Below are 12,353 nucleotides of genomic sequence, written 5' to 3'. Positions count from 1 at the left end.
GTGTCGAACTTGCTGAATTTCACCTCTCCCTCTAATCTAGCCCTTTGAACCTTGAAGCCAGTGCAGATGGCTACTACGTGCAAAGAACGCCCGAAGCAGAGGGACCATTTATTTTGCTGAGAGCCACTGGCCTTGAAAAAGCCAGGCATCGGCCCATCCTTGCACCATCGATGTCTTCCCAGGCTGCATGTTCCTCAGAGGATCACATGGAGAACTTGAATCTGGGAGCCCAGAACTCTGGTTCTAACTCTAATGAGTAAGCTTGGGCAGATTTCTTAATGTCCCAGACCCTCAATCTCCTCATCTGCACGACCAGTTTTGTAATCTCACAGAGTTGTTATGAAAATATAAGCATATCAACTTGAGAGTTTAATGCACCATAAAAATAAAAGGTATTATAATTTAGCAGACTGCTGTCTGATCCTCAAACACTGTTCCCTCTGGAGAGAGCTCTTTGCCTTGGTTTCAGTTTTAGAAAGAACGATATTTCCGATTATAAGGGTGGAGGAGTTGGGCTCTCAGTGGAGCCCGAAGAACAGCCATGAGCCACGCCAATCCTTACAGCCAACTGGTAACCTTGCAAGGTCCCAGACAAGGCCTGGGGCTCTCGTCGGAAACACATAAAGACCTGAGCCGGACAACACCTACCCCTGTCTGGAGAATGCAAATGATAATAATGCCTTTCTCAAAATTTTCTTTGAAAGTGAAGGAGTAAGTGATAGTACGTATATAAATCACTTTATAGAATACAGTGTAAATTCTATAATGATAATGAGTATCTGCAACATTCTCAACCACCACCTGGGGTAAAAAGAAACGAGAAGAACTAGCAGCAAATCTCACGAGGTAACCACAAGGTGGTTGTAAATTTAGAAACAATATGATATTTTATAATAATATTGAAGTCATTTTAAATATTGCAGATTAGCCTCCTATAGCATATTGATATAAATAACGATATAATCACGAATATTGATCTGTGAATAAAACCATTACCGTTAATGGAGTACACAAGTACATCCCTGCACTAGGTCAAATACCTTTTTTGTCATTTCACTGAAGCCTCACAAAATTTCCACAGGGCAGGCAATTGTGTTCCCACCTTCACAGACGGAAAAGTGGAGAGCTTGAAGGATATGCTCAAGTTCATACGACCAGGAAAGGTGGAGCCAGAATTTGACCCCAGGTCAGCGAGACTGAAGGGCTTGTATCACAATATACACATTAGAATTTTCCAACATAAATTAATCGGAGGGGTTGCCAATGTTCAGTCTCAGCTGCGGACCAAGTTTTCTTGGTTGTAGTCTGAATGTGAATGTGCTCTCGGATTGGTGGGAATTTATAACAACTTAAACCTCCCAGGTGTTCAGCCAACCTGTTTCAGCTGCTCCTCAGTTCAGGAATCTTTCATCTCCTATGACTGCATGGCTTAAAACTGAATACGCAAGCAATGTCCACTGCTAATTCATGTATTACCAAAGTTATTCCTGCTTACTATAGAAGATACAGGAGACACTGAATAGATCATCAAAATAAGGAATATAGGAATATAAGAAAGAATATAAGAAAAATTAAAAATACTCATTTTCTCACCACCCAAAGATAATCACTGAGAATGGATCCTTCTAGGCTTTGTTCTACGCTTGAATGCTTTTGGTATATTTGTGGTGTGTTTTGACCCCTAACTTGCTGAGCTTAAAATATTTCAGCTATCAAAGTATTTTTATCAGCTATCAAAGAAGCAACTGAGTGTCCATCAACAGATGGATGAAGATGAATAGATAAAGAAGATGTGGTTTATTTATACAATGGACTATTACTCAGCCATAAAAAAGAATGAAATTTTGCCATTTGTAGCAACATAGATGGACTTGGAGGGAATTATGCTAAATGAAGTATGTCGGTCAGAAAAAGACAAATACTGCATGATACCACTGATATGTGTTATCTAAAAAATACAACAAACCAGTGAATGTAACAAAAAAGAAGCAGACTCACAGAACAAACTCGTGGTTACCAGTGGGAGGGGGGAGGGGCAATAAACGGGTGGAGGAGTGGAGGTACAAACTACTGGGTATAAAATAGGCTCAAGGATATATTGCACAACATGGGGAATATAGCCAATATTTTGTAGTAACTGCAAATGGAAAGTAACTTTTAAAAACTGTATAAAAAGTTTAAAAATACAAAAACATTATCTTTTTTTTCACTGCCTTTTGATCAAGAAATGAGCATGATATTTAGAATTTACTGGCATTTCTGTGTGTGCTTGGGGAGAGTGCTAAATTTAAAACTGTCTTCTAATATTTTATGTCATGTCACTTATTTATTGTATAACTGAAAGTTTGTGCCCTTTTACCAACCTCTCCATATTTCCCCCACCTCCCAGCTCCTGGCAACCAACACTTGACTCTCTGTTATCTGATATTTCTTACATGTTTAGTGTCTTAGGGCAAGTCTGTTCTTGTTGCTGTTGGTTTTCAAAAATCTCTTGAAATTTTTTAATCAGATAAACTGAGATTAAAATACTCAAGTTTCATTAAAAGTCCTGGGATTTGGGAGAGATGCCATGTATAATTTACAGGTTAATCAGGATTAGAAACAAGTAGCTGAGTAAATCGCTATTTAGAAAATCACGGACAACAATGGCAATTGGGTATAAACCTGAAGTTGTAGCCCAGGACTCCACTGGAATGTAGAATTAAAACCACTGGGCCAACTGTGTGTGTATGGGATGGGCGGTGGAGAGGGAGGGTGGGAGAGGCGAGGTTTAGCTTGTGATAGAGATGGTCATCATGGCACAGATGGGATCAGACCTAGTCTCTGCCGTTTACCAGTTATGTTACTCCGACTAAGTTGTTTAACATCTTGAGCCTCAGTTTCCTCATCTATAAAATGGAATAAGCATACCTGTCTCATAGCATTTTTTGTAAGGATTAAATGAGATACTGAAAATGTCATAGGTAACAGGTTCTCAGTAACTCCTGGCCCTCTTCTCTTCTCCTTCGATGAAGCATCGATCATATTTGGTAAAACGGTCACATTTGGTCCCCAAATAGCAGATCACACAGAGGTAGCCAAAGGTTTCCAAAGGTATCAGGTACTTGTGGCTCCTCTTCCTTTTCATTCTTGACCGGAAAGGTGTGAAAAGCTCACTGAACACCAGTCCGCACTGGATAAGTATCCAAGATGACTCTGAGTTAGTTCTATCACAGGGTCAAATATTCACTGCCATGTGGAAAGAGGACTAAGGTTGAGCTTGGTGCATTGTTAAGTGCTCCAGAAATACAAGCTACCATAGTGGTTCATAAAGATTCCTATCCATGATTCCCACACTTGGCTATTTCCTCTAAAGGATGAGTATCCTATAAAACAATCCAGAGGAAGAAAAAGTTCATGAAGATTTTCATGGTAGTGTTATTTATAACATAAAAATTATAACTGGCTTAATATTCCGATACAAGTGGAATTATTATGTACTCACTTGGTGGAATAGGACACAGTCCTTAAAACAAGAATTATGCTACTATAGAGCAGCTTGAACAACTGCTTATGATCTCATGCTGACTGATAAAAAGGCTGAGTTTAACTTAGGCATACGCTCTGACCATAGCTTTGTAAAGTTCTTTACGCGTCGGCACGAGGGCAGGAAGGGAGCACAAAATAGCAAAGACATTTGAAGTATCGAGGAAATGATTGTTCAATGAATGTTGAATAGCATTTTCTTGGAGTTAGCCTGTTTTGAAGCCTCACTGCCCTGTCAGGAGCTTGAGTATCAAGAAGTTCCACGTGGAACTTTCCCTCAGACCAAGAAACCAGCCCAACCAGTCATGAGGACAACAAAGTCGAATGACTTCCTGAAAGGAGAGTGTCTCCCAGAAGTAGGAAAGTCAAAACAGCTTATGGGGTATTTTCCAGTCATTATCTGTGAAATAGGGATATTCCTGGGGGCTACTGGACTATATTTTATGAGAAAGAACTGATGACTTCGCACTACTTAAGAGTCCAAGGGGAAAGAGATGCAGATTGAAGGATGGATAACTTGTTTGAGTGGCAGTTCAAATTGAGATGTTAGGCAAGACATGCTAAGAATTTGAGAGGCTGTGTATTCACTGATCGTTGCTGCACATACCAAGTGATGGTTAAGGTCCTATACGGGGGAACCCAGTAAATATATTTTACAATATTACAGTGGCTTAATCCACTGTTTCTACTGCTAGAATTCTACTGCTTTCTCTAATGATCTAAGGTGGCTGAATACAGCAAACGTCAACTGGTGTGATTGAAATGTGAGAGAACTACTCTAGTGGTATCTACAGAGGAGTAGGAGAATTCATCTTCCTTCAACCAACAGGAGAAAAGAATGAAATTATTCTTCCTTCATTGGTTTCTGAGGGCACTTTGCTGTGCTCTGTAAAAAATGAAAGTCAGGAATCAGCCTTATTTATTCTGAATTTCGGGGAATAAATGACACATTATAAAAAATTTGGAGACCCTTGTATTTTCCTCTAAGAATGATAATGCAAATGTAGTTAGGTAAAGCTTGACTTACCAGCTGTTCTGGATGGTATCAGAATAGAAATTAGTGCAAATTACTGACTTAAACAAACACTGTCTGCTTAATAAAGTTGAACAAACTAAATACTAAAATCATAAGGCTGCAAAAAACTATTATTTGGCTAATGGGTGGTTTTGTTTTCTTTTTTTAAATCCTATTTATGTCTATCAAAACCACTACTTCATGCTTCTCTCTTGTGCAATTCACATGCCACCAGGTCAAGTAATCCCTTCCCATGTGGAGAATGGAGACGTCCTTCTGCAGAAGAAAGCCTTGATAATTCTACAAAACTCTTTCCCTCACAAATGGCAGGGATCATTTTACTAGTATGGAAACAGATGCCCAGTGAGCTGCGCTGACTTTCCCAAGCTCATGGAGTCAGAGAGTGGGCGTGATGGGTTCCCCCCCAACAGTTCTGCCCACAGGAGAGCGGGCATGAGACTGGAAAGACTTGATACCTGGGAAATACACCTGCCAGCTTCACTTTCCTGATCTGGGCAGAGATTCAAGATAGCTCGTCACCATCTGCTAGAGGACCAGTGAGTTCGTGCTAGTAAGATGGAAATAAAGGAGATGAGAGACCACTTCATGTTCTAACATCTCCTATTCGGGTCTGGCTTTTTTGAGGTATGTAAAATCCTCAAAGTGCTGGGTTGAGCACTTCTGCTTCTGCCAGGCACTTCTGTTATTCTCCAGTTCAACCCAATTAGATCAGAATCCATTCAATTTGGTTCAGTCCTATTCGACAAACTCCTACTGTGTCTGTCATATACTGTAGCAGATAAAAGATGAATGCCACTCTTTATGGTCTTAAAAAACTTATGTTTTCAATTTTTTCAAAGACCCCAGATACACATAATTGGATTCATCATCACCCCTGGTCCAAGTCACACTGTCATCATCGGCCCATGAATGAACATTATTTAATTCATTTGCTTAATAATCAATGTGCATGTCACCACGGCTCAACCTAAGACCACCACCAATAACCTTTCTCCTACTCAGGCTCCACGCCTAGCTCTTCCCCTTGCCTCTCCTACTGCAGAGGTAACTACTTTTCTGAATTTTGTATTTATATTCACTCACTCTTTTTTTGTTCTAGTCTTAAGCACCACTCCCTCAATATGCCTAAAATATATATAAAAACATAGACTGGTTACTTTTGTTTCTGAATAGTCTTTGGGGGGAAAATAAAATGTATCTATTCAAGGCATGGTTAATGGTGCCTTATCTATGCCAATCACTGTGCGAGGTGCCGGGGAATAAAGCAGTGAAAACGAACAAACAGACAAAAATTCCTGCCCTCATGGACAAATAACCAAATGATCAAGTAAAATGTTTAGTGTTCTCCATAGCAATAGGAGCTATGGATAATAATAAGGCAGGTTAGGTGCAGGGGGAGAGTTTGGGGCTCTTGCTGCAGTAATTAAGATGCTGGGGAAGGCCACCTGGTATACGAGGTGAATGCAATGGTCTCAGTAGATGCGCTGGCCCCTGAATGTTCCACTAGCTTTAAAAAAAAAAAGATTTAAAATTCCCATTTAGGACTTAAACCACACTCATCTTTTAAGATCCCGCTAACTGTGTTCTCATGTGGACTTCTAGAAGGCTTGCAGGAACCACGCACAGGGTATTAGAGGGTCAGCTCTAACATTCCACGTGAGGATGTGGGATGGGTCTTTTCTGCTTCCCAATCGATCCCCCAGCTCCTAACACGGTCTCCATTACAAGGGAAACATGGAAGAAATATTCCTGCATGTTTATTGAATGAATGAATAAATACGTAACTCTCGTATAGCATTTTTTCAGCACCTTTCAGGCTGCCTGTGAGCTCCTTGGGAACATGGGTTATAATCCTCTGATGGATATTCCTGGGGTGGGGCATTGGTGCCAATACATAACAGAGGTTTGAGCAGTGAAAGGGGGACCCAGCACGGGAGGAAGCAGCCAGGAAGGAAAAGCATCAGCGTGCTCACCTGGCTGGGTGCGGAGGGCTTGCCAGCTTCCTAGATACAGAGATTAACCCCATTCGAGAAATCACTGTCGGAAACTGTGAGTTCTTCTGTCCAGAAAGAATTCTCCACAATGTGTTTGTCCAGCTAAACTGGCCCTCTGAGATGCTGTGTGAATAAAGGTGAAGCATGTCTCGGAATCCCTGCCTTTCAGAAGCTCATAATAGACATGAGAAATAGCAAAGGCTTCAGAAATCCTGCAATTAAAAATCCAATTTAATTTTTCACTATACTTTGCTTCCCTCTTTTTTAAATTTCCTGCTGAACAACTTTAACATGCTGTGGAGTTAGTCTTCTGTGGGCCTCCCTGGGGAAAACACAGGTATTATGGCTGAATAATCTATATTAAAGGAAAAGTGCTACAGAACAAAGTCTGTAGGAGAGAGGCATGTGGAGGGGTTATAGTTAGGAATGCCTTATTGGAAGCCGCTGTCACAGGCAGAATAATGTCCCCTCCTCAAAGATGTCTACATCCTAATCCCTGGAACCAATGAATATGTTACCTTACATGGTCCTATGGACTGAATTGTGTCCTCCACACACCAGATTCACATGTTGAAGCTCTAACTCCCATATGTGATAGTATCTGGAGACGCGGGCCTTTGGAAATGATTAGGTTTAAATGAGGTCTTGATGGTGGGGCCTTCATGATGAGATTAGTATCCTTGTGAGAAGAGATCAGAGAGCTCGCTGTCTGTCTCTCTTTCTCTGTGCCATGTGAGGACACAGCGAGAAGGTGGCCGTCTGCAAGCCAGGAAGAGAGCTCTCACCAGAACCTTTCCATGATGGCACCCTGAACTTGGACTTCCAGCCCCCAGAACTGTGAGAAGATAAATTTCTGTTGTTTTGCTACCCAGTCTATGGTATTTTGTTATAGTAGCCCATGCTGACTAAAACGCATGGCACAGGGGAATTAAGGCTGCTAATCAACTGACCTTTTAAAATAGGGGGATTATCCTGTATACTTTATGTTTATTAGCTTATAGTTAGCTCTCAGTGCAGGGGTAAAATCTCACTAATTTTTGAATTCCCGGTATCTGTCATAGTACCTGGCATATAGTAGGCTCTGCCTTTGTGGTTACAGGAAAATGTTGTAACCATGGGCAAATGAGAGATATTTTGACAGCACATTAAGTAAACAAGTAGTAAATTTTTATATCACTGAAATAATTTTATTTCAAAATTCATCTTTGTTTTAACATTATAATATATACCAATATTCTACTGGTCATTTCAATAGCAAAATGGAATTTGGGAATAGATATTTGTGCTCCAGTAAATGTCACACCCAAAAGTTGTCAAGGAAATTTAGAAAAGAAGACTGAACATATGAAGCAATTGAAATGATTGTCTTAGAATAATCATATCTTAGAATAATCTTAGAATAATAATGGGTTAATTCTAAAGATGGCAGGTGTGAATTATTCATTTATCCACGTGAGAAAAATTTATTGAGCATCTACTCTATGTCCGGTTCCCTGAGGATACGACAGCTTTTAATGTCATAGTAACACTTTTATGAAGTTTATAGTCTTCAGAAGTTTACAGAAGTACTCAGGGCCATTCATTTGGGGAAAATATCAAATCTTAGGGCTGGAGGCAACTGCAGAGATGAACCAGTCAAATCCTCTGTTTTGTAGATGACAAAAATGAGATCTGAAAAGGTCAATTAAATTAGGTAAATACACATAGTTTTATAGCCTAGTTGCCACAGAAAATGCAGAGTGCCTAGTTCAGGTGAAAGTATGCTCCCAATATAGGCTAAAAAATTAATCATTGTTTATCTGAAATTCAAATATAATTAGGCATCCTGTATTTTTATTTGCGAAATCTGACAACCCTAAATTTTCAGGGGATGGAGGTAAGGCCATGGCAGGAACCAGAGTCTGCCTTTGTATGAGCTGTTTGGGAAGAAGAGAAAAAAGAGAAAGAAGCAAAAGAAACACAATAGTTCTTTAGAAGGGAAACCCACTAATGAACCCCTCTCTCTCTTTTTGATCCTTTGTACATGGTGTGTGTGTGTGTGTGTGTGTGTGTGTGTATACACACGTATGGGTACTTGTGTCTTATTGACACAAAGATTATGGTATTGAGGAAAATTACTGACAGTGATACTGATTACAGATACTGACATAACAACAGTGAAAAGATGAAAAACAATAAAAATGTGGTTAGTTTAAAAGCAACACTAATGACTGCATTTAAGTAAACTGCCTCTGATTTATGCCCAACTGGCACACAGCCCAATCACAATTTTGCTTATTCCCAATCTTTGCATTTTCAGAGAACCATAAAATGTTTCTAAAGGGTCTGAGAAATCACCTAGTCCAACCTTGACATTTACAGATGAAGTAACCAAGACTCAAGAGAGAAGAAGTGACAAACCCAGGACTACCCTGCCTAAGAATTTAAATAATAGAACAATATTTTCTGAGGGCTTACTAAGTGCCAGGCATTTTTCTAAATGCTCTACTTGTAGTATCACATTTAATCATCACAACAATCCTATAATCATTCTCATCATTCAAACGAAGCAAATTGAGGCAGATAAAGTTATGTAATTTAGCTAAGGTTCGAGGTTATACAGCCGATAAGGAGAAGTACCTGCTAAAAACCCAGAGAGTTTGGCACCAGATCTGCACATTCAGTTGTGAAACCCTGCAGCCTCTCCAGTAAGATGAGTTTATATCACTAAACACGTTCATCCATGTAAACTTTCATGTTTATTGCTCCAGTAGCACGGCTCTGCAGTTAATAACAAGGTCACTGGAATACAGCTTATAGAAAGTCAGTTGGAAGCTGTTACCATACATGTCAGTTTCAGAGTCAAAACAGTTACCTGCTCCCTTACAAACAAACCAGCCCTACACACAGGCCCCTTGGTATGATCAATTTCGTTTTCTTTATTTTTTTTTGAAACTTTTAAAATGAAATACACCAGAGCCTACTATCAAAGCAAACATTAGCCCTGAGATAGTTTTATGAGTTTACCTTTTGAGTAGTTTGTGAAAGAAAAGAAGACGAAAAAAAGAAAACAAGAGAGAAAGAGAGAGAGAGAAATCAAAACAGAGAAGAAGCCTTCTTTATTCATTGTTAGCCATAAAATAAATGGAGGACTCTTAGGAAGAGGCCCTCTTGTTCGCATGCTGCCAGCCAGACTTATGTGCTCCCACAGCTAGGGCTGTAACTATCTCCAGCAAGAATAATCCCCGTCCTCAACATTACATTTACTTAGTTTTACATTCAACTTGTCTTCTTCTCTATCTTTCAGGAGATTATCAACCCCTTGCATTCAGAGGACCAAATCACTTTGTCCATTTCCAGACCCCGTTTCCCTGTTTATCAAAGGTAGAGGATTAAGCCTGCCTATGTCTGCTTCGATAGCGTGTCTTCCCAAAGCAATCCTTCCTGTGACACAGAAGCCTGTCCCAGTTTAAAAAAAAAAACGAAAGTGAGGCTGCCATCGGAATTCTCGGAAGCTCCAGGGTCTAGGTCTGCAGGGTCCACCTGGGGAGACACCAGGACTCCGCCGACCTGCCAAAGCAGGAATTAGGAGCACTGTCTTCCTGGCCTCTGCACTGCGGCTGAAGGAAGCATTCGTTCGATAAGTTTCACAATTCTACTATCAAGTACATCACCAAGTCCATCCAGAGACAGACCAGCTCCTCCCCTGCCCCTGCAGGAAACTGGCAAGGGTGCCTTTGAAATGAGCATAGCTTCTTGCAAAACAAATCCACATCCTCTCTCCTTCAGAAAGGTGGCAGTGTTGCCCTGCGGTTTTGACCAAATTGCAAAGCGGTGGCCATGTCTCTCGTGGATTGACAGACCAACCACCTCACCTCACCACGGAAAGGAAAGGATGGATTAATCCACTGCAGAACCTAGTGCCTGGCAGACCTGCCCTGGATCTTCGGGGCACTGAGTCTTGCAGCTGCCTCCGTTCTCAAGTTTTCATCTCGCTTTGACGGTACAGAGCCATAGAAAATCTCCAGTGGACCCCACAGACATCTAAAAGCCAGGAGCGGCTAAGCAAGTCCCAGAGGACCCTACTTTCCAGCATCCACTCTTCTCATTTTTCGGTAACATCCGTCCAAGTGAAACGCTGCGTGGTCCCACTTAGAAGGGCTATGGAAAACTTAGCAAACTGTGCCAGCATCCTTCTAACACCTGTTATGGGAAATGTTCACATCACAGTTTATATAAAGTGACCCATCTTCTAAGCGGACGTTGTACCATTTATTGAGCAGTTTGTTACCACTTTTATAAAACCGATATTCTACACAGAGCTATTGAGAAAGAACCAAAGAAGTCTCCCCGTCTCAGTGTGGAGACCCACACACATCAACACCTTCCAGGGGCGGGTTACCACCCTATGTGTGAGGCAGTTAAAGGCCCGTCTCCTCTCCACTCACCTTCACTCAGCGTCCTCTGAGAAGTTCCTCTATCGCCACTAACACAGAAATTTGGGGGAAAAGCCTCCATTTATAAACATCAGATGGTTTGGGAAAAAATATTTGTGGCACTGGACTTCTTTTTTTCCTACAGTGATGTCATTTTAAATACTTGGTGTGCTCCAAATTTGCTATTTTTACTTCCCCCAAGTGACTTTTTTTGGGAAATACATTTGTTTGGATTAGCTCCATTTGAAGTGACTCCTGTATCTAATACAACAGCATCAGGTTCATGGTCTCAGCAATTCTGACTGATACTGTGCAGCTCTCCAACTTGAAATCCCCTGTTTGCTCATTTTCAAGGTTATTCCTGTTGGATGGACCCCTCCAGAATTTCTACTCGCAAATATAGAGACAAAAGTAAAAGGACTGGCCTTTTCACAAACAAAAACCACACTCTATGACTCAAAGCATTTACAACAGAAGACATTAAAGGCCCCCCCAAGGCACATAAAATTCTTCACTTGCCAAATGTGCTTTTGGGGAACAGAGTTGAAGTAGCCAAGGCGCTGGCTTTGAAACATTTATTGGAAAGCAGTGTGGAGTTGAGACGTGCAGAAGAGGAAAAGTTGAAGAAGGAATGCCAAGTGCCTTAGCCCTACCTGATCTGAACTTGCTCCTAATCAGCAAAGAGTGCTCAGACCCCAGGAGTGTCATGTTGAGTCTCAGCGAGCCGCTGGTCCCTTGGCCAGATGGCCCCTGACTTCCACCAGGAACGGGCTCCCGGGAGCCCAGTTGACCGCAGTTAACAACCCAGAATTCATCCAACTCTCCGCGAGCTCCCCCGGGTAGGAGTACAGTGGCAGCCAGTGACCGAAACCAGTGTCCCCAGAAAAGTGGCGGCCTCGCCGCGCGGGGCTACTCCACTCTCAGCTGGCGGGACCCTGCGCCTCCTCGGGGTCTGGCGGGGCGCCGCGGCATCCCAGGCGTGCGCGGCTGATGTCATAGGCTGCCCGCGCTCCTCGAGCATCCCCACCACGCATTTATGAAGGTCCCCAGTTTGCTATCTGATCCTTTTTTACTACTGACAGCAGCTCAGCCAATCAGGAGTGGCGAGCGGGGCCCGGGACTCGGAGCAGCCGGAGGAGTCCCGGGAGCCGGTCTGAACTCTTGGCTGCGGGCGGCGCGGGGGCGGGCAGCAGGGATGCGGAGGGCGCGCGGTGGGGGGGGGGGGGGGGGGCGGGCGGAGCCTGGAGCCGGGAGCCGAGGGGAGGGGCGCCGCGCTGCGTCTGGCGCGCAGGTGGGCGGGCCAGGTGGGAGGGTGGGGACCCCGGGGGGGAGGGGCGTGGCCCACCCCGGGAGGGGACTCGCGCGCCCGCGCACCCGGGGCGC

At 42.6% G+C, this 12,353-nt stretch overlaps 1 protein-coding gene across 1 annotated transcript in view; it reads right to left on the bottom strand.

Annotated features, from left to right (window-relative positions):
- The window catches only part of MYOCD (myocardin), an 88,397-nt gene extending 76,426 nt beyond the window's left edge, over positions 1-11,971 (bottom strand). The window contains exon 1 of the mRNA XM_068530544.1: positions 11,624-11,971. Coding sequence (XP_068386645.1) covers positions 11,624-11,678 — 55 coding nt within the window. The 5' untranslated portion in view covers positions 11,679-11,971. The remainder of the gene's footprint in view (positions 1-11,623) is intronic.
- Between the last annotated feature and the right edge of the window lie 382 nt (positions 11,972-12,353).

Source organism: Eschrichtius robustus, chromosome 20 (genome assembly GCF_028021215.1).
Source record: "Eschrichtius robustus isolate mEscRob2 chromosome 20, mEscRob2.pri, whole genome shotgun sequence".
Taxonomy (NCBI): domain Eukaryota; kingdom Metazoa; phylum Chordata; class Mammalia; order Artiodactyla; family Eschrichtiidae; genus Eschrichtius; species Eschrichtius robustus.
Note: the sequence above shows the minus strand (reverse complement) of the source record. Positions and strands in the feature narration are given on the sequence as shown.